Source organism: Cygnus olor, chromosome 10 (assembly GCF_009769625.2).
Source record: "Cygnus olor isolate bCygOlo1 chromosome 10, bCygOlo1.pri.v2, whole genome shotgun sequence".
In the NCBI taxonomy this organism is placed as follows: Eukaryota; Metazoa; Chordata; class Aves; order Anseriformes; family Anatidae; genus Cygnus; species Cygnus olor.
Genome location: NC_049178.1, coordinates 21,803,492 through 21,825,585, shown reverse-complemented (window position 1 = coordinate 21,825,585; position 22,094 = coordinate 21,803,492). Strand labels below are relative to the sequence as shown.

The window sequence follows — 22,094 nt, the reverse complement described above, 5'->3', positions numbered from 1 at the left end:
CATTTCTGCTCCTCAATTATCAAGAGTTGTAAAGTTGAAGGAATGGTTATAAGCTATAGGAGTGTACAGTCAAATCCTTTATTTTAATTAAAGGCATCTGATTAAGGAACCAGAGGATTGGAATTGCCATCTTTGCATTGTAGCTTTGTGTAAATAGTATGTGTCCATTCAGCTCTGCAAGAACTTTTGCATGAAGGCTCCTAGCACTCATTTTCATTTGCAGTCATGATCTGTCCTCTACAGATGTTCGTGTAGCCTGGGGATAGAGGACAGATCAGAAATCGCTTAGAGAATTTATGCTATTTTTCTCCCTCTTCTAGATCTGTGTACTTGAGTCTTAATGTCCTTCGTTATCAGAAGAAGAAATCAAAATGTAATTATCATTAATGGAAGCAGCCCTCCAGACTCCTGATCATAGCACTAAAATGTTACACATTTCCATGGCTGCGTTACCAGAAGCTGTAGGTGTCCGTAACTCTCGCTGAAGTCAGGAGGGTCTCCGGGATCTCTTCCCTCAGACCGAGGCCCGTAGTCCCTAGCTGGTAGGGGTGGGGACACACCACTTCCCCATGTGGGTGCCTGCCTTTCTTGTTCCTACACAAGTGTGGGTGGGTTTGCTCTTGTGTGTTGTGTGTTGTCTGGGCTCACTGTTTTGCTTGTGTCCTGGATTACTGGCAACTTCATGAACGCCTGCCAGAGGGACTAAAGACCATTCACATTCCTGAGAATGTCTCCCAGACAAGTTAGCTACAGAGGTGTTCCCACTGACCTCTTTTGGACAATCTCTGAGCAGAACGAGGTCCATTTAGGAATAAGTGGGATTGTCGCAGGGTTTTCCAAGGCATAACCGTGGTTTGTTTGGGATATATCAAGGAAGCAGTTGAGCACTGTAACTGCTCTTTGTGCTTTTTAAGGCTGACAGAGCGCTGAAGTGGTAGAAATAGAAGGCAGGTGTTAAAATTCCTGCTGAGCACCACCGCCTTCATCTCTTACTTCTAAAATGTCATCCCATGCACTAGCACAAACACTGAGCAGCAGTTGTGGTAGCTGGCATCTCGAAGAGGGAGACCTGTGCCTGCAGGGTGTGGGTGCCGAGGGCAGTGCTGACCAGCTGTGTTTAGCAGCTCCGTTATTCTCTTGCTTGAATGAAGCCAATTCTGCGTGAAGAAAATTCCTGATCCCTCGTCATTCAGTCAGGCTGAGGTTGCTGGTACGCCTACTGCTTTGTCACTGGAAACGATTGTTTTTTGTGGCATGAACTAGGAGCCTTCAGCACACCTGTAGAAATAGGCAATTAGATGCTGTGTGACTGCAACAGAGGTCAGTGCCTGTCTAACAGGCAAATACCAGGAGATTATAGGGATGGAAAGTAACAGGCAGGTTGGCTTGTTGCTGTTAACTGTTTATATTATTGAGATTAATTTGAATGCATTCTTGAATGCAGTCCTGACCTTGACTTGAACGTATGCACAGCTTGTACTGAACAGCCCTGACTTTGCTCCGGGCTGCCTACACGTTAGCTCCACTGAACACTCAGGCACCTTCCAACCGCATCCAAGCTCAGCTTGGCCTTCGGGATCTGGAAAGCAAGGTCACCTGGCAGTGGGTCCAACGTTAGTTAGTGCCAGAGTTGCCTGCCCTGGGCCGTGGCAGGGCTTCAGGGTAAGCAAAGGGCACGTCCCCAGGGTGACACCGAGCTCCTCGCGGTGTCAGCCGAAGGGAGAGTGGCCACAGAGTGCCTGGAGCCCGTGCCGAGTCCTCGCAGCGGGGGTTTTCTGTTCGGTTTATTTTTTGTTCTCAGTCATAACCGTTGAGATCTCACCCGTTCATTGCATTTATGTTGGTGTTTTGTTGATTTCTTTTGTTCCATTTTCTCCCAGGCCCCCATGTCTTCCCCCTAAGCCACAGAAAATGAGGAGACCTAGGCCTCTCTCAGTCTATAATCATAAACTCTTTAACGGCAATATGGAAACGTTCATTAAGGTACTTGCTGGCTGACAGTAAGAGTTTATGAACGCTGTGAATGTAATGGTGGCTTTCCTGTCCTATCTGCTGACTGCTTCCTTCCTCGGACGGGGCTTCCCGGTCCGCCTGCACCCACTCGGCGCGGCCAGCGTGCGCTTTGCCTCCGTGACGATTTCTCCCCGTAGCCGTGCTCGCCCGCGGCACGCTCCTCACCCGACCTGTCCCAGGACACCCACCCTGGGACGGGGAGGCAGGGGGTCCCCTGGGGGCAGTGGTGGTCTGACCCCGGGGGCGGTGAGCAGAGCTGCCGCCTCTGCCCCACACCCCCTCGGCACCGCTGGCAGCGGGAGGAGAAGCTCAGACAGCGAGAGGAACCCGGCCGGCCCTCAAGGCACCGCGCCGCTTATATCTGCTGAGCCTGTGTACCTGAGGAATGGAGGGCAGCGTGGAAGGGTGCAGAAAAAATGCTTTTTTAACCTCTGACAATCCCGTAGACCTGAGGTTGGGAAACCACTGATGATTAAACAGGTTTTTTGAGGTGGATTTCCCAGGGATGTGCCCATTACTTGCTTGGCTCCAGTCCCGCGTGGTCAGAGCTGGCAGGGAAGCGTAAGGTTGTCTTCCAGTGCTGGAGCAAAACGGCTGTCGGGTGGCTTCCTCCAAGCCATCTCCGATACCATGCAGCCCCGGTAATTCTTGACCAGAGTGTTTTCTGTATTTAAGTGGGGATGAACTCAGACTGACTCAGCTGATCACAGCGCGGTCCCAGGGAAGGGGGCTTTTGGCCCTGCTTGTCCCAGGAAATTACCCAAAAGGAGAGGTTTGGGGAGAAAGATGAAGAGATTTGGCCCAAAGGATGCATCCAGTTGTCTAACCATTGGTCCTCTTGCACTTTGCTATTGTCTGGTTACTTGAAGGATTTCTGAAGAAAGCAGTGCCATTCCAGGTGTGCAGTTTTAAGCCTGCAGTGAGGGAAGTTTTAACAGCAATACTGTAAGAGACAGCAGTACGAAAATGTTGGATTAGGTAAACTTGTAGGCATTGCTTGGCTCTGATTTATTCTTTCAGTGCAACCATAAGTCTAAAAGCAGTATTTATAAGCAGTGTCCTGTCACAGGTAGTACACAGGCCAGTAATCCCTTTAACACTTGCAATGGTTCCATATTTGAACTGATTTCTCAAAAAGCATACTCAAAGTCCCTGCTATTCAGTGTCACCGAGGAGGAGTTAGCTGCAGTGGAAGGAAGCCCTGTGCCAGCTCCGGGGAGCCGCCGGCGAGGGGCACGGCCCCAGGTCCCGGCACGGGGCTGGGCGGCTGCTGGTGCCACCGGCGCTGGTCGTGGCGCGGCTCAGGCAGGGAGGAAATCCGAGAGGCCGCTCCTGGCCGCCGCCGGGCCTGGGTGCAGTGCGCGTTGCCCACGGGACTGGGGAGGGAGGGCGGGCGGGCAGCCCGAAGGCTGGGGTTGGACTTTGCTAAGCTGCCATTGCATTTGAGCGTTCATGGCCTCCGGAACAGATACTTACCTCTAACTGAACTCATCCTTGCTTAATCTTTTCTTTTCTTCCCGCTCTGCTGCTTTTTTGTGTTCTCAGAGGAAGGAGGAATGCGCGAACGAGAAATCAGGTATTTACTGGAGGCCCGTCTGTGAGACGGAGTAAATTAACCAGAGAGATGCAACTGTACTCTACTGGAAAAAACAGCCAAACAAAGGCCCTAAGGAAAATAAACATGCACTTATGAAGGCAGGCACAGCTCACGTTCCCCTTGGCTCCTTCCATGAGGGACCTTGCGAGAAGCAGCTTTGAAAGAAAAGCCAAAACCCATTGTAGGTTCAGACCCAGGCAGTTCATTTCACACACGGTTGTGGTTTTTTTTTCTTCTTTTATTTTCAGCATCTGCTGACAATAGCTCTTTCTTCAGGTAGAAATACTGTTGTGAGCTCTGTTACTGGAAGCTTATTTCATCAGACAGGTGCAGTGCAAGTTTTATTTTGACTCAGCATTACACCTTTGAAATGGAGTAGCTGTGATCCAGTTGCATCAGTCCCCTATCTCAACCAGATAGTGAGCAAGTCTTTGTCATACACTTTAGTGAAAGCTTTTTGTTGTGAGTAATTGAGCGCACTAAGTGTATTCAGCAGTTAGATGGCTTGATGTTTGTAACGCCTCCTTCTCTTGCCTCTTTCTCTTACTAAATTCAATGGCACTGATTTTTCAAATCTCTGTTTTTGCGATCTTTAATGCTTTTTCAGTGCAATGTTATCAATCCACCAGTAAATTTTAAAATTTTTACTTTTTTCTCTTTCCTGAAGGATTCAGGACAAGCTATTCCACTTGTAGTAGAAAGCTGCATTCGTTACATCAACTTGTATGGTAAGTTAATTCAGTAGTATCAACAGAGAAACGTCCTGCAAAGGTAATTAGGTACTTGCAGTTAGCAGTGAAATACAGAATAGGTGCCCTCAGCCCTTGCTACGTGGGCCCAGGTTATAATTACAATGGTATTAACTGTGATGTAACATTGGATGACTGACAAATATTTAGGTCTTGTTAGTACTTATTCAGGTTAAATTGTTTGCTTAGGCCCCAGGCCAACAGGAGCTCTTCAGCACTTTGATACAGGTGGCCTTGGTTGGAGAACACGAGCAGAAATGCCTCTCGGTAGCCTGCTCGGTCCCCTTCTTGCTCTCGGAGCCTTTCTCTCTGAGAGCATCGACTTCTAGTTTCTGCTGCTCTTTACCAGAAGGTACTGTATGGCAGTTAGGTAAAGCTTTTCAAACGAATTGTTCTTTTCCAGGCCTTCAACAACAGGGTATTTTTAGAGTTCCTGGCTCCCAGGTCGAAGTCAACGACATCAAGAATTCCTTTGAAAGAGGTGCGTTGGCAGGGTGTGTGGGTACAGCTGGGATGGCCGTGTCTGACCCCTCTGCCTGTGCCTCTGGGGGGCAGACACTGTCGTGGGGGTGTCAGTGTGTGCTGACCTGGAGCACTGGATGTTTTGTAAATCCCATGCTAAGGATCTTTCTGTGAAGAGAAACCAGGAGGTTTTCTCTTCTTCTAGATACCCTAGCAATGTATCTCCAGCAATAGCAAAGAGTCACCTAGGGAAAGAACATCAGAAACAGGGAGGTGCAGAAATCCTTTCCCCAGCCTTTACTTAAAAGCATGGCAGCCTCAGATGAGAGCTGTAAAATAGTTTGTTGAGGATCCATTTTCAAGCAAGAGTATCAGAGAAGGTAGGAACATTATTCCTCTGCTTCTGAGTGTGTATTTAATGGTCCAACAATATTCACGTGGTATAATGACATCGACTGCTCTAGCTGGTGGAGTACAGTAATCACATGGGGGTTGCGTGGATTTTGCCTCCTTCCTGCAGTGGTTTATCACAGAAGGAGCAGCATTGCCACGTGTCTCTGGTGACAGTGTTGGTTACAGAACTCCTAGTAATTCTGTTGGGAAAACAGCATCAAAGGTGTAAGGCTGGCAAGTCAGAGCAGAGTGATCCTGCTGTCACCGAGGAAAGCTGAAGCTGTGAAATGGGTGTCTGAGTGAGGAGGGTAATGGCCTCTGTGGCGCTGAGCTTTGAGCAGCTTTGGAAGGATCAGAGTGAAGGTGGCCAGGCCAGTGAAAAAGGTAGTGGTGGGATTTCCAAAGACTAGAGGATTTGCACATCCAGTTAGAGGAATCAGTATCCAAGTCCCGTAACTTTTGAAAGCCGTTTATAGATTTAAGTTGATAAAGTGCTATCCAGAACTCTTTGGTCTATTCCAGAGGCACAACTGCATACTCTAGGCAAACCTGTCTTCTCAGGCTCACCTGCCATAACTTAGATCTATTCAGCTCTCCGAGCTGTTGTCTTAAGTGCAAAAATGCACTGGGGTGGAAGTGGTGAAATAGAACTGATGAATAATATCTGCACCTTCAGGAAAGGTTTAACATCTCCACAATAAACTACATACCCTGACTTTTTATAGGTAAGGCTATCACATATCTTAGCATGATGCTGTGCAATGAAATACCTTATTAAACTCTTCACTTGCTGGGAAAATGCAGAGTTACCATTCTACGGACAGGAGGGTTTTCTGAGCTGTGGGAAATTTTGTTTTTCTTCTGAATTAGGAAAAACCCTTGCTGTGTTAGTCCAACTTGACAGTAAAGCTGGAAATAAAAACTGTTTTTATTTATTACTGGGCAGGTGAAGATCCCCTTGCTGATGATCAAAATGAACGTGACATTAACTCAGTGGCTGGAGTCTTGAAGCTGTATTTCCGAGGACTGGAAAACCCCCTCTTTCCTAAGGAAAGGTTTCAAGATTTGATATCTACTATAAGTAAGTATACGTGACATGACTTTTTGAAGAATAGGTGGGACAAGGAAAGCTAGAAACAGGGGGCAAATACAACTGTGTTTTGCAGCATATGCTGTAAGAAGGGCAGTAGGACTTCAATGGAAGTTGTGAGGAAAAGGCATTAAGGATGTGCACTAGCAGCGGTGAAGGTGAGCGAGAGGTAAAACATCTTGCTATGGCTCCTCTGAAGTCTTCCTAGTACCATGAAGATCACCCGAGAGTCACTCTCAGGCTTAGGTTGCTTGAGGGGTCATTAGTTGCTTGAACATAGCGGGCAGCTGGCTTCCTGCACAGCTCCCTCTGCATGTCCAACAGCTGGTGCTGTGCTCCCATCCTGTGCTCCCATCCTGTGCTCCCATCCTGTGCCATGCAGCTGTGTTTGCTGGAATCTAGCTGGGTTCTGCTGCTTTAGCTCAGTGTCTTCTGCTAAACAAAGTAGAGGTGAAATAGCCATTGGCTACTCAAAAAGCTTCTCTGTGGTGTGAGGTCTGCAAAATTGGTTTCAACCTCGCTCAGTCAGCTGTTCTCAAAGTATTTGCTGTTTGGTTTTCCTGTCCCAAGGAAAAACAGAAACTGCTTTGGGATGTGAACAGAGGTGGAAGTTGAGCTTTTTCATCATGGAATGTCTAGGGTTGATTTCAGGGGAGAGCCTGGTTTCTTCTTGTTCTGTCCTGAATTCTGCTCCCAGCACCACTCATTTCTCTGCAACTGAAGAAACAAATATCCCAGCTGGGCTCTATTTCTCTCAGAACCTTGTAGCGATGACATTTATTTATTGGCAAGTCATGGAAATTGCTCCCCTAGGGCAAAGGAAAAAGGCAGAATGAATTCGATGCTTCAGAGATGATGGAAGAGGGTGTTGTGCGCTTTGGCCGCAGGATGACTCTGTGTTACAAGAGAGGTGCTGGGCTGTTTGGGGGTTCGAGTGTCGTTCTGGGGGTAGCTTGCGGGGGGAGGTGACTGGTGAACACGTGCTAAGTCCTTCGTTTGGCTTTCAGTGCGCCCTCCCACTTTTAATGTCAATGTGCATAATTACTAGGGACTTTAGCAACGTCAAAAAAGACAGATGATATCTGGAGGGGAATGACGCAAGGATGAGCTTGTTCCAGAAGGAGCAGAATGTGCTTTTATTTTTCAGGAACAGTTGTTTTATATAGTAGCTTTAGGAAATTTGCTGTTGCCTTTCACTTTTGATGTGTAAAACAGCGCTGCACACCTGTAACGCGGCAAGACAGGGAAGCTCACTCTGCACTAGCTGCGAGCCCCAGACCAGGAGTTTCAGTCTGGCTGGTGAGGTGGCTCCGGCTGCCCACCCGAGGGACTCTGCAGCAGCAGGGAGTGGAGCCTGAGAGGGTGCAGTCCGCAGCGGGAGAGGACGGGCCCCCTTCGGAGCCAGGAAGTGCGCCCGGTCCTCAGCGATGTGGCTATCTGTGTGCTCGCAGATAGGCTTGTGCTTTGGGGCCATCCCCGGGCAGTGAACATTTGCACAATTTGCTAAGCTCTTGGAAGCTTTTCATTGCAAACATAATCAGTTTACTTTCTGGGTAGTATTTTCTCCTACCATTTTATTTTTTTTTCTTTTTTTAAATTTTTTTAAATTTATTTTAACTTTTCTTATGTTTCTTTTCCTTTGCTGCTGCTGTTGCTACCTTTAGATTAAGGATAGTTTTAAAATGCTTTAAGGTGCTGTGTTCCCACTAATCATCTGAGCTTAACCGCTTCTGGTTTTCTGTCACCCAAATACAGGCTGTGTGATAGGTGCCCAACTGCTGCTTAGTAAAATGCCCTCCACGCTGTAAGATATTCTTTTTTGTTCTGTTCCTGGGGGGAAGGTTAAACTCAGCTGAGAGGTTTTATTGGACCGGGAAGCCGGCGTTGCTGATGACAATGAAAGACTGTTCTTTTTCCTTTCACTTGATGGGAGACTGAGAGTTTACATGGAGACATTCCTCAAATGCACATGAGAAATAGATGGGTAGAAAAGGCACTTGGTTTGCAAAGGTTCACTCAGGGGTGTGCCTGTGTTATAAAGTGATTGATGGTTACTCCATTAATTCCTCTGAATTACAGCCAGTTGAAACATTTTGCGGAGTGAAAAAAGGCAAGTGCTTCAAGACAAGTTGTTCCTCTGGGTTTCAGAACAGATACCTATTGTAGTTTTTATCCAGTGTTTGTTTATTTGATTTTTTTAAACAAATGTATTCTTAAGTAAAACCAAACTGAAGAAATAGCGAGCCCAGTAAGCAGTAACAGGGGATAAATGCATTCTTCAAAAGGAAAAGAGTTCCAGCGTGGACTTATAAAGATTTTTGATCTGAAGCCAAATTTTGTTCAAAATTTTCAAAGAAATGGCAGCCCAGCTACATGTTGTCAGGGAATTTTATTTTGATGAGCAAATGTCAGAGTTTGAACCAGCACAATGCAGTAAGCAGCTCTCCACTGGTGTGGTTTGTTCCACGCATCTGAGGCTGGTCTCAGGAAAGCTTTGGTACTCTGCCTGCTTCTTGTAAAACAGAAGCCAAAGAATTAGGTATCTAGATAGCATATTGAGCAGATATGTGCTTCAAAAAAGAGTAGCCTTGGGGGCCGTGTGGTGCCAGCACCTGCAAGAGCAGCGCCGAGCCCCCCGTGGTGGGAAGTGGGGCCGGGCCCTTGCAGCTCCTGGGGGCTGGCGGCTGCTGCGTGGCGGCTCTGGCGTGTGCTGGCGTGCTCCGTGCGAGGCTGGGGTGTGTGCAGAGGGCTCTGAGCGAGGGATCTGGCACTGAAAGCAAGACAGCTTAACGTCACCCTCCTTCCAGCAGAAGGAAGTGGTTTTCCTTTAGCAGCTCTGGGCTTTGTGCACTGCTGTGGAGGGGAGGAGAGAATCTTAAAGTGCCAACTCAGATTAAATTCCTGTTAAAGCTGGTGGGAGACTTAAGCAGAAGAGCTGAGGAGGGCCTGATGGTTAAACCCATGAAGGAGTAAAGTTAATAAAAAACTAATTTTAAAATCTGGACTAGAACACCAAACAGGGCACCATTTTCCAGTGCCATATTTGACTGAAGCTTTTAAGAGATGGGGTAGTTGTTGAGGAATTAACTAAATGTAAGCAGGCATTTTAAAAATGTAACCGTGGACATGTCTTTATTTGCTGTTTAAGCTAAATCTTGAACATACATATGAATTCACCTGTGGAAGAGCAGTATGATTCTTGCTCTTAGTGCCAAACCAGTGGATCAAATTGGGAAAAGTACTATTGTTTTCCTTGCATAGTAGGCTACTAGATCTGGAACAAGTCCCTCTGGTGCTGTGTTGTCTGGTCCTAGGAAGGTTTAAAGAAGTGCTTTCTATCTGTGTGTTCCAGAAATTGAGAATCCCACCGAGAGAGTGCATCAGATTCAGCAAATCATCATCACTCTGCCCCGGGCTGTCATCGTTGTCATGAGATATCTTTTTGCTTTCCTCAATCAGTGAGTCTCTTTCTTTTTACTCTCTTTCACTAAGTTGTTCATGTCTGCCTTTTTTCAGGGCTTCCCTTTCTTTGTTGCATGAATCATTTTGGTATTGCCATGGAGAATTGTATTTTGCTTCTTCCTCAGCCTTGCCTGACCGTTGCAGTGTGTTCAGGGGAGGTGTGCAACTCAGTGATGATTTTTGGGCGATGGGAAGTTTGGCAGGAGATTTTTCTGAGCTGACAGGGAAAGTGGGCACTGCACTTCCCTAACACTTGTGCTTGCAGCTTGTCACAGTACAGCGATGAGAACATGATGGATCCCTACAACCTGGCCATCTGCTTTGGGCCCACTCTGATGCACATTCCAGATGGGCAGGATCCGGTGTCCTGCCAAGCCCATGTCAATGAGGTCATCAAAACCATCATCATCAACCACGAGGGCATCTTCCCCAGCCACAGAGAGCTGGAAGGACCTGTCTACGAGAAGTGCATGACTGGAGGGGAGGAGTACTGGTAAGGAGTGAGGGCAGAACTTCATTGTTTGCAGAACTTAGCAAAGCCATCTCCCCTCCTTGGGGTTATCTTGCAATGTAAATTAAGAGTGAAGCTGTGACAAAATGCAGGGCTTTGCCTTGATTCCTTGTAGACAGAGAATTCACTCCAGCTCACATGAGTATAGGAGAAGGGTTCTGGGGATCCCTGAGAGGATGGTGTATGAAGAGGGCTTTGAGGAAGTTCAGACTTGATATTCAGGACATCTGAGCCCAGGCTGAGCACAGCACTGGGAGGAATTTTTCTCTCTGCAGAAGCAGCATGCCTTTTTACATCTATTTCTGTTAAACATTATGAATTAGGTGTGCAAAAGTTGAGGATAAAATGGTAAAAATCATTGTGAATGAGTGAGTGGAAAATTTTACTTCTTATTTATGCTGATTTGTTTTTCCAAATATGAGTAAGATGCACAAGCAACAGAACATGAAGTTCTGGGCCTGAAGGTTGTGGTGCAAGTGTCTGCTGTTCTCAAAGCAAGTCCAAAGATTTGTGATTTAAAATGAGTATCTCAGTCCTACAAAAATGAAAAGCAGAACTTCTTGGGGCCAGATTTTCCCTCAGCTTAATTTTGCTAATTGTATTGAGAACAGAATCTCGTTCTTTCTTTTAAAGCACCGTGTATTTTATTTCAGTGACAGCCCCCACAGCGAGCCAGGCACAATTGACGAAGTTGACCATGACAATGGCACGGAGCCACACACCAGTGATGACGGTAAGCACAGACATCAGCAGCAGAGAATTGGGTCTGTGTTAGAAAAACTATGCATGCAGGAAAGCACTGTGCCCTCAATTGCATTAAACTGGACTGGTGTCTCTCAGCGTTAGTGGTGGATGATGCTTGTAGGTTTGGTTACGCATACTAACATTACTTACAGGTTTTCGTCATAGGATGTGCATGGACATTTCCTGCAGTCTGACTCTGTGGGAGGATACAGGGGTTGTTTTTATGCAGCTATCCTATGAGATTCCATTAATACCATATACGACTTTTTTTCTTCTCCTTGTCATCTTTCCTTACATGCCGTGTGCTGGTAAGGACTGGCTGTGTGAAATGGCTCATGAGAGCCAGGGGGGAGCCAGGGGAGTTACCTGTGCCTGGGGACCAACTCTGCTTGCTCTAGGCCCTGGGATGCCTTGTGGGAACAGAACTTCAGCTCAGCAGCCCCATTTAAAGTCTGTTCAAGAGAGGGAGTCTGCTGACTTTGTCAGGCCGTGGATCATATCCTTTCAAACAGCCATCTTCTTGGCAAAAATAAAAAGAACCTGTGTTCAGATTGCTGCACCCTGGTTTTGTTCCCTGTCAATTCTGTTTCCTTTGGTGCTTTGGCACCCATGTGCTCATTTTTGCTCATGTCAGACCTGTGGAGCTGGCTCTGGAGGGCAAAGCAGGACATGTTGCGAGCTGGGAGCATGCGGCTGGTTGCACCCAGCTGTGCATCCTCTGCGGCTGGGTGTATCAGTGTCTCACAGCACTCTGGAGAAGCTTCCTGCCCAGCTTTCTGTAAGCTGGTGTCTGCCCGCACCTCTGTGTAAACGAGCCATTTCATAGCTCTCGGTAAGCTTTGAAGCTCATGTTGATCACAAAGGTGAGCGTGGAAATGGAGCGCTGGCAGTGTCGGACAAGAAGTGTGTTCGTTACAAAACGCGGTGCCCGGAGCAGAGGAAAGCGATGGGCTGCCTTGCCCCTGGAGGCACCTGCAGCTCCGGCGCAGGGTGGGAGCGGCTGAGCTGGTGCTGCTGAGGGACAGCAAATGTGCAGCCACATGGCAGCGTTTTCGTTGTGGGGCCTTGCTGCTTGGAAGGGTGCTGTGGAGCTGGACACCTCGTTGTGTGCCTCTCCTGATGGCTGCTGTTCCCTCGCCCCCTGCCCTTGACAAAACGCAGGCGCTGTCCTGAGGCTCGCCGGGGTGGCAGGAGGGCTGGCTGGCCAGCTACCACAGGGGGTCAGACAGCTCACGGCACAAAACGCCCTCCACGCTTTTGCATGTTAGGAACAAACGGGAGCCGTGAGGATGAGAAGATGAAGGGGGGAGAGCAAGCTGCTGTTTAGCCAATTTTATGCTTGGGTGGTCACATTAATAGCTCTGATTGGAGTTTCTGGGTGATTAACTGTAGTGCAAGTGTGGAGAAGAGGAGCTTTAGTTTGTGAATTTCCATATTCCTTCTCCTCACCTCGTGCACCCTCCCTGCTGTGAAACTCAGTATCTTATCAGGGCTCTGAAAGCCCTTCACCGCGTGTCCTCAAGAGAGCATTCTGCACTGATCCTGCGGTGGCAGTCCCGAGCACGGTGGGGTTTGCATTGGTGCAGACTCATATTTTAAGCTGAGGAAAACCTGTCTGCTGAAGCAACCTGTCCAACCTCAGACAGAGAAGGGAGTATGGTTCAGATCCAGTGTTTCCCACGTCCTTTTCCAATGGCTCCCCCTCTGCACATTTTGTGGCTGAGCAGAGCGGTGGGGTGCATCCTGATGCTGAGCCCGTGGTTCAACGATGAGGCAGATGTAACAGATCAATTTTCCCTATTTTTAATGAGAGCATGGCAAATCTAAGGGAACTGGGCTAATTTGCTCTGTCTAGCAGGTGTCCCAGTCTCGTTAAGTCCCCATGAGGGTTAAAACCAATCGGGTATCTCAAACAATGAAGTTAGACTATCTGTTTGCATGCTAGCTGTTAGAGCTAGCTGGGTGGGGGCAGCCTGCTTTTTTACTTCAGTCTTGGAAGGAAGCGAGCATAGATCTCTCCCTTCCCATCCAGAGGGAAATGCTTTCTGCCTCGCAGTCAGTCACTGCAGCCGTTTCTCTAGGGTTCAGTGCTCCCAGCTGGAAACAGATCTGCAGAAGAGCTGTGCCCCTCCATGGGCAGCTAAAAGCAAACCAGGCATGTGCTGGGGTGTGCCAGCAGCTCCCGCTGTGATGCCCTGGGCCAGGGGCTCAGAGCTCCCGATGTGCTCGCTGACCTCCTAAAGTGAACTCCTGCCTCAGCCCTCTTGAAATTTAGACCCTGAGCTCCCAATTTGTAAATCCTGCAAATTTGTAAAATTTTGGCATTTGGTAGAGCTTAAATCAGAAAAAAGTGTGAGGTAGAGTGCTGGGAAGGGTCTGCAGATGTGAATGAGTTTGTGGTGCTGAGCAGCTGCCCGGCCAGAGCTGGTATAATCGTTTCTGTGGGGATCCCCAAAAGGAGATTCATTATTCATCAATAATTCAGGCCAAACTGTCTCCAGGATAAGGGAGGGAATTGAAGAGAAGGTAAATGGGGCTTTGATTGCTGTATCTGACACAGCTTGACAAGTTCCCAATCCGGAAGATAATGGGATTCTGTAACCAAATAAATTACTTTGTTGGAAGAAAATATGAATGCAGTTGAGGATGCCATATGCACACAGAGAAATTTCAGCTGCTCCCCATCTGGTCTGCAGCTTTTTGTGGTTGCTGGTAGTTTGTGAGTTTGAGAGAAATTCTAAGAAGGCTGGAAGAACAAAAGGAATTGATCAGTCTAAAAATAAGGTGGTTTGTGCTCCACGTAAGATGCTTTTGGAAAGCTAGGGCAGCAGGATTAGAGCTGTTCAGGTGAGGTGGCTGTTTCTAGGATTTATTGTGCCCTCATGATGGTTGTACCGAACTTTTCTGCTTGTGCTTCCCTCCTTTGCAGAAGTGGAGCAGATTGAAGCCATAGCAAAGTTTGACTACATTGGACGATCTCCACGAGAGCTGTCCTTTAAGAAGGGGGCCTCACTCCTCCTGTACCATCGGGCCTCAGAAGACTGGTGGGAAGGGAGACACAACGGTGTGGATGGTCTCATACCCCACCAGTACATTGTGGTGCAAGACATGTGAGTAAAGGCGGTGTGTAGACTCAGGATGTCAAAATCTCCTACCTACGCAGGGTCCATCTTTAGCTCCCCAAATAGGTGGCCAGATTTTCCCAGGTTTAATGACTTCTGTGAGAAATCTGTATCTGTTCCTGTATGCCTCTCCACGTATTGGCTGTAGATTGTTTGTAGTTCAAGCTGGTAAAGACAAAGACTAAATACTGTACTTCGTGTGCCTAGACCCCGTCTGTCATTGACTACTCAAAGCGGCTCGATGCAGACGTAACATTGGTCTTAGCCTGTGCATGTACCTGGCATTGTTCACTGCTTGCTCTGCCTCTAGGCAGGTTCCAGGGTCCTTTGCATGTGCCAGCCTGAGAGGGTTCTCTTTTTCCCCAGGGATGATGCTTTCTCCGACAGCCTGAGTCAGAAGGCAGACAGTGAGGCGAGCAGCGGGCCTCTGCTGGATGACAAAGCCTCCTCAAAGAACGACATCCAGTCGCCGACAGATCATATTGTGGACTACGGCTTCGGCGGAGTAATGGGCCGGTAGGGAAACTCTTTTTCCTGCAAACACAGAGGCGGTCACGGTCACGTGCAGGGAGAAGTCAGTGTGTTGTGCAGGGCCAGACAGAAGGGAAAGTTCCACTGTGTTCTGTGGAATAATGTGAGCATGGAAGGGGTTTTCGTGTGGATTGCTAATGTAGATCTTAACAACTAAAAAAGGTACAACGCTGTCAATGCTGTCTCTTTCTTGGCACTGGCTAAAATGTCTGTCTCACCTCTTGCTTTAGTCTTCTGGAGCTGAAGGGCTTGAGTTCGGTTTGATCTGACTTTTCAGAGCTGAGAGATTGTCTTACAGCATGCAACCAGATGCTTCTATCTGACGGACGGTGACCTAGTCTTGTGATGAATTCTTTGCAGAGTGAGATTGAGGTCTGACGGCGCAGCTATCCCTCGCCGTCGAAGCGGGGGGGACACCCACAGCCCGCCCCGAGGGATGGGTCCTGGCATAGACACTCCTCCTCGAGCAGCTGCCTGCCCTAGCAGCCCCCACAAAATACCTCTAAACAGAGGCAGGATTGAGAGCCCCGAAAAGCGCAGAATGGCGACATTCGGCAGTGCAGGGAGCATCAATTTCCCAGACAGGAAGGCCTTGTCTGATGGCCACCCGCTGAGATCGACCTGTGGATCGACTAGACACAGTAGTCTCGGAGATCAGAAATCTCTAGAAGCAGAAGCGCTTGCTGAGGTAAGAGGGTTGTGAAGTGGCTCTCGGTGCCCAGGGATCCAGAGGTAAAATAAAAGTCACTGGGTGAACACTGCAGAGCCCCTTTCATCTCAAAGCACTTCAGAGTGATGGTGCTGTTGTAGCTGTGATGATTTAAAGACAGAAAAGAGCAGCCAACGGCCTTCCTGCTTTTTCAGCTGTATTGGTGTGTCTAATAAGAGATACTGCCTCTTCCCACAAACCTTGTTGCTTCGAGACAATAGACAGCAATGTTCGATCCACCACTGAAATGCGCTGGCAGCCCCTGGCTCCCCCAGGGAGGGAAGTGCATTATCTTCTTCAGGCACTTCATAAAGGGGAAAACCGGATCTGTCAAATCAGAATTTGGTAGGTGCTCAGTGCATGGAGGAAAACGTTTCAGGTTAATTTCTGGCTGTTGGTAGCTAGGACCTCAAAACGTTATCCTAATCACAACAGGATGCCCCCAGCTATTCAGCAGCAGCAGCATCATTTGCCATCAGTTCCCCAGTGCTCGTTCCATGCATGTTACCTCAGCATAGCCTGCAGGCCTCCTCTACTCACTGCTCTCTGGGGGTCCTCAGCCAGGCTACACTAAACCTATTAACGTTTTGGAGTGTGGTCCCTCCACGGAGCAGACTGCCGAATTTTCCAGTGTCTCAGTGTGGGTGGGGCTGTGCAGAGTCCCCAGTTCCAGCATTTCCCAGGCTGTTGGCTTCATGCCGCGCTCAGCCAGGAGTGACGGCGGTGGGACAGGGGGTGATGCCCACGTGGAGAAGGGCAGCTGCTGGGGACACCACTGCCCACCACACGGAAGGAGCTTGTGTGGGGTTTGGCAGGTTATTATGTGTAGAATCAGCTGTTTTCAGTGGGGTAATTAATGGTAATCGCAGAAAGAAAGAACTTTTACTGTCCTGTCTGCTTTTCCACCAGTCATGCTCCTTGTTCGCTTGCTCTGCAGCATGCTACCCAGCTTCTCTGTTCATCAAGAGCTTACACTTGGCGTGAACAAAATTACAAAGTTCTGGTTGTAGCCTACTGCATATCCCAAGGGGGGGGGTTCGAACGGGGGCACCACGTCAGGGCTGGGGCAGCGTAACTGTGTGCACCGATCCCTGGGGCTCGGCTGACGGGCAGCGGCCTCCCGCCCTGCAGCGGTGCCCGTGCTGGTGACTGCCCAGGGCCCCGTTTCCCACCTGCGGGGCAGGGCAGGGCGGTGGGTGCCTCCGGAGGAATGGGCGAATGCCCTGTTTTGTTCACTTCTCGGTTTTGTTTGTTGGTTTTGTTTGTTTTTGTTTTAGAGCTGCGGGAAGCGTTCTCACTCAGCTGATGTAAATAAATATTTACCTTGAAGTCTGTAGGACTGCTGAACTTGGTAGTCCTAAGGCTTAGCTCTGGGAGTTTATTTCCACTCATTTTCTGCACAGTTTAATATAATTAATTGGAGCTAACTTGATAATTAATTTCCTTCTACTGAACATTACCTGAGGCTTACCAAGTATGCTGTATACGTTAGAAAAATGAAGGACTTGTCTACACAAGGACAGTGAGCAGAGTTAACTAGAGTTACTTTTTTTCAGTTGACTTCAATCACTTTGCAGATGGTCTCTCTGAGTTAAAGTTGCCTTAATTCAGTTAAGGCTGAAATAGGTGAAGGCAAATTAGGGTCTCTTTATTTCTGAATGAAAAGATCAGCACTACAGTTGTAGGCAATTTACCTAATTTGCTTTAAATTGACATTTTTCACTGAACTGGGCTCCCTTTCTGGCAGATCTCTTTGGGCAAACCCAGGGATGCTGTGCTCCAGGACCGCGGCCCCGGTGGTTTGGGAGGTGCCACTCTGGGGGGGCTGGTTCCTGCAGGGACCGGTGGGCAGGATATCGGGGCTGGTGGCACAGCATCAGTCATGGCACGCAGGAGTTGCTGCTTCTGGAGCTGGTGACCGAACTGCCATTGACTTCAGAGTCAGTGGGTGCCTTTGTGCTGCCAGACTTTGGGCTCCGTATCTACTTCACCACCTCCTGCTTTGCCCAGCAGCCTGAGGGGCCCCATCTTTGGTCAGCCCCCCAGCCACCCCCCAGACACGCAGACACTAGGATAGGGGCATCTCTGCGGGGCGGGCCGCGATGCTGACCTCCCTTTCTCGGTGGTGTTCGCAGGACATCGAGAAGACCATGAGCACAGCGCTGAACGAGCTGCGGGAGCTGGAGCGGCAGAACACGGCCAAGCAGGCTCCCGACGTGGTGCTGGACACGCTGGAGCCCATGAAGAACCCCCCGCTGGGCGCCGCCAACTCGGAGCCCGCCAGCCCCCTCCACACCATCCTGATCCGCGACCCCGATGCCGCCATGCGGCGCAGCAGCAGCTCCACCACGGAGATGATGACCACGTTCAAGCCGGCCCTGTCGGCCCGGCTGGCCGGCGCGCAGCTGCGGCCCCCGCCCATGCGGCCGGTGCGGCCAGTGGTGCAGCACCGCTCCAGCAGCAGCAGCAGCTCGGGGGTGGGCAGTCCCGCCGTCACCCCCACCGAGAAGCTCTTCCCCAGCAGCTCGGCGGATAAATCGGGCACCATGTAGGCTGGGCGCGGGGAGCGCCGCGGGGCGGGGGGAGCGGGGACGGCGCCTCCGCCCGGCCTCGCTCGGCCGAAGGGCGGGTCAGCATCGTGCTCCCGAGCAGACTCCCGGGGGGGGAGCGAGTGCATCGCCTCGGCCTGACTGGTGGTACATACCTAGGTGCGTGTGCGTGTGCGCACGTGTGTACGCGCACACCCCCATCCGTGTGGAAACTCTTCCCAAGCTTGCAGCCCTGCGGCAGAAGGAGACGGCAGGTCTACATGTTGTCACTGGAGAATACACATTATATGTAGAAGTATATATTACAAAAGTGTACAGAATTTGGTGACTTTTTTTTTTTAAAAAGTAGATTTACCTCAGAAACTGGCTCTGAAACATCCTCGCTAGAGATGCTGGGTTGTGTTTTTTTTTTTTTTGTTGCTTTGTTTTTTTTCCCCCCAGGCTGTTTGCGTGTGCGTGCGTGGAAATACATTGCAACCGTGTGTCGAGCAATACAAGGCCGATCCTGAGAGTTATATTCTGCAACTCTTGGCATTTAAAAAGAGAAAAAAAAGGAAGATACAATGGGTTTTATTCACTACTTGGCCTATGGAGAAGAGCTGAAAATGCATAAATGACAGCAGTGTTCGTCAGGCCGGCTGGGAGTCTTCTCAAGCCGAGTCCTGAGACTCCTTTGTGCGCACCGTGACGGCCCGGCCGGCAGGACCGGGCGCTCCCCAGGCTCTGCAGGGCGAGGAGCATCGCTGCTGCCCCAGTCACAGCGCAGCGCTGGGGGGCGAGCGGGGTCCTCTGAACTGCAATTTTCTTGAAGACTTCAGAATGAACAAGGACTGGTGACAAACCTGTGGTAAAGCATAAACAGAGTAACATACAGTTCTGAGATGCTTCATTTCACTTTCCCCATACACTTTGTTTTTGGTTTTGTTTTTAAACTAATGAATATCTCAACAAATGGGACTAAACAGGCAAGGAGGCTTTGGTACAGTAACGCTCCTTTATTTAAAGTTGCACAGCAGTACATGAGGGTCTTGATTCAGATTGCGTCTTCTTGCATGAAAAGCATGAGCCATATTTGACCATATCAGATGCGTAACCGATCTGATGGGGTGATATTTTGCACTTTCTGTACTGTACTATATAATACAACAGTTTGAGTTTATGCAAAATAATTTACATTTTGTTTTTCCTCTAAACATTTAACCCAGAGAAAAAAAAATATGCAGAAAGAGCTGGGGATTGCATGGTATTTTGTCTGATAACCAAGTCTCTCTGTAATGCTGAAATCAAGACACTCTGTACTTCTCCTGCAGTTTTTTTCTTCTTGTACAGATTTCCACGCAATGACCTGTGCTTTAATTTGGTCCCTTCCACGTGATCACACACAACCCCAGCGTGAAACAGGCCATCGTGAGTCTCAGCTGCACAGAAATCTGCGCTAACAGCTCCTTCATGTCCATCCCCTCCTCTCAGTATCTGACTTCTGTCTGTCCCTCAGCAAGCCCTCCTGCCTCATCTAGCGGTCATCTTCCCCCGTCCACAGCTTTTTTTCTCCCGTCAACCTCCTCTCCTCTCTCCGAGCCGGTGGGCCGATGCCGGGTTGTGCTGTCACAGCCACGGCCGCCCTCGGTGCGGGCGCGCGGCGCCAGCCCCTCCGGGCAGGAGGGCTGCTGCTTTCCGTGTCCGGTGCCCGAGCATGTGTCCCTGCCACACCTGCCTCTCCGGCTGTCTCTCGCCTGGTCCGGTCCGTTTATGTATCGCTGTACTTGCTTCAGTGCTGGAAAGTAACTGTTAAAATGTAAGCTGTACAAAATATAGGGTAAGATTAGATGAAAGCCAATGCCACTCACCAAATCTTTGCACTTAGTAGATAGATCAATGTAAAAAGTAATGTTAAAGAAATAAAAAAACAGAAACCTAACCTTTCAGTGTACAGTGTGGGGGAAAAAGTACTGTATGTAGTGGTTCTGTCATTGTTCCTCAGTATAATGCTATAAGGGGAAATGGTGTTTACGTACTTGTCTATTAACATAGTTGACATTTGTAATTACCACAATTAGTTCATATTGATGTTTATTTTTCTTCATAGTTTTTCCCCCCCTTTCCTAAACTTAGACTAACCCCGAGGTCAACGCCTCTGTCATTATGGGCAGCAGATGTTCACACAGTCTGTTCTAGCAATGAACCAGCAAATGGGCTCTTAGGGGAGGGAAGAAACCCACTTGGCACGAGAGTTGTGTATTCGTTGCCAGTAACTTCTTTTTTTTTTCCATTTAGTTCTTGGAGAACATTCACTTTGCCAGTCGTCTGTTTTTTTTATATACTTTCAAATACGACTTGATAGCAAAACCATGTTTATTGTTTTTTCTTTTTTCCCTTCTTTTAAAGATACGGTACAAATTCCAGTGTTTTTCTATTAAATTATTGCATTTGTTTTCCTTTGTTTTGTTTTGTTGTGGGTTTTTAATACAATTGTTTTCTTATCTTTAAGTGCCTTTTTGAGCACCAGAACAAATGCTTGGAATTAATGTACTTGGAGCTGTACACATCATGATTTCCTTTGTACAGTTACGTTGTGCTGTGGGTGATTGCTTTTAAAATCCTTTTAAATTTTTTTTAAAGAAAAGAAAAACCAAGACATTTTGTTGAAGAATAAACTACCCCTTTTTAATACGGTATTCCAATTGTAGTTTTAACTACTGTAAATTTAAGGGGGAAAAATGTATTTTTCTGTAACTTGGCACAAAATTTAAACACATTGTAGGAGTATCATAACTGGAACCCACTCACGTTTTATGAGTGACTTTATCCTGATCCTTGATACCTCTTTAAAGGCTCAAAGACTGTAGGCTTTAAGAGTTCCTAGAGCTGTTCACTCAAGCTGTGAAAATTTGCAGCCTAGCAGCGGTTAGGGGACGCCGGGCAAGCCCCGAGGAGGAAGAGGAGGGCAGCTCCACGGGGTTGTTTCTCTGCTGTGCAGAGCCGGTGCCACCCTCCCGGGGGTCCCTGCGGGTCGCCCGGGACCGCAGCTGCCCCCGCCGAGCTGCTCCCGAGGCAGCTCCGTGCTCGGCCCAGGTGTCCGGGCCCGGCAGTGCCGCTGCAGGGCCGTTGTGCCCCGGCCCCTCTCTTCTATGCGCTGGCTTTGGCGAGGAGTGCGAGCACGTCTGTCCCCGGGCGGTGATGGCAGTGCGCTTTCCTTCCTTAGGCTGAAGTACACCCGACAGATCACTTCTGTAAATCCTGGGCTGTGTTATTTAACTAGCAGTGTTGTGGTTTTCACGGTGCGGCACTAGGTGTCCCGAGTCTGATCTGCTTCTGAGTGGCTGGGTTGCGTAGTCTGAGGGGTTTTTTGGTTGTGCCAGGAAACCTTAGGACCCTGCTGGTTGGCTGCCCTTCCTAACGGTCGTCGTCCTCCCTGTGGGTGTTGTCTCTGTAACGTATGGTGAGATGCCGTTCAGCTAGAGTGTCTGATTGGGTCCTCTGTCCTGTATGCTGATGATGCCATGTAGATGGAGCCACTGGTCGGATGTGGACTCATCCTGTTGAATAAAACTGCTTAACTTTTCTCAAAAACACCCGTTGTGGTTTCAGAGTGTTCACCGCCTCGCTGCCGTCCCGGGAAGCCGCGTGTGGCTGGCGCCGTGTCCCTGTCCCTCCTTGGCGTGTCCCTGCCTGGTGCCGGTGGCTCTGCCAAGCTCTGCGTCTCCTCCCCGACCCCGTGCTCGGAGCTGGGCCTCGGGGCTGGGCAGGGACCCCGTGGCCTCCCGGCTGCTTCCCCTGCCCGTCCTGCAGACAGGCCCACTGTTGGTGACAGTGACTTACCTGACGGTGGGGTGCTTGTTTAGAGGAACCGCTGAGAGCACAGATGGACGCTTTCCTTTCAGCTCTGGACATATGGTGAAAATACACAGTGAAGAAGATGTAGGCCAATTAAAAAAAAAACACACCACAAACTCTATGTGGGTGTAAATTCGCACATTTCCATGGATGTGGGAGGACCTGTGCTGATTTACACCATTATAGATGTACCCTGCATTCCTGAGCTCTCATTTCTTCTTTATTTAAAGTGCATTTCTGAAAAAAAACACAAAAACCACCAAATGGGCACACTCCCTCTGTTACTTGACCCAATCTTTGCCTTGATGTTCCCTGCAGGAATTGGGGT

General features: G+C 48.9%; 1 protein-coding gene across 4 annotated transcripts in view; it reads left to right on the top strand.

The window, feature by feature from the left end:
* SRGAP3 (SLIT-ROBO Rho GTPase activating protein 3) overlaps positions 1-21,504 on the top strand; it is a 106,164-nt gene extending 84,660 nt beyond the window's left edge. For 2 of the 4 annotated variants that reach the window (XM_040568316.1, XM_040568318.1), the window contains exons 12-22: positions 1,881-1,983; positions 4,278-4,338; positions 4,763-4,840; positions 6,161-6,295; positions 9,657-9,762; positions 10,032-10,259; positions 10,931-11,010; positions 13,951-14,131; positions 14,510-14,659; positions 15,035-15,362; positions 17,519-21,504. In XM_040568316.1, the coding sequence (XP_040424250.1) occupies positions 1,881-1,983; positions 4,278-4,338; positions 4,763-4,840; positions 6,161-6,295; positions 9,657-9,762; positions 10,032-10,259; positions 10,931-11,010; positions 13,951-14,131; positions 14,510-14,659; positions 15,035-15,362; positions 17,519-17,935 (1,867 nt within the window). In that variant the 3' untranslated portion in view covers positions 17,936-21,504. Of the gene's footprint in view, positions 1-1,880; positions 1,984-3,558; positions 3,590-4,277; positions 4,339-4,762; positions 4,841-6,160; positions 6,296-9,656; positions 9,763-10,031; positions 10,260-10,930; positions 11,011-13,950; positions 14,132-14,509; positions 14,660-15,034; positions 15,363-17,518 lie in introns of all 4 variants that reach the window. The other 2 variants (XM_040568317.1, XM_040568319.1) reach the window with 2 other exon arrangements.
* The last annotated feature ends 590 nt before the right edge of the window (positions 21,505-22,094 follow it).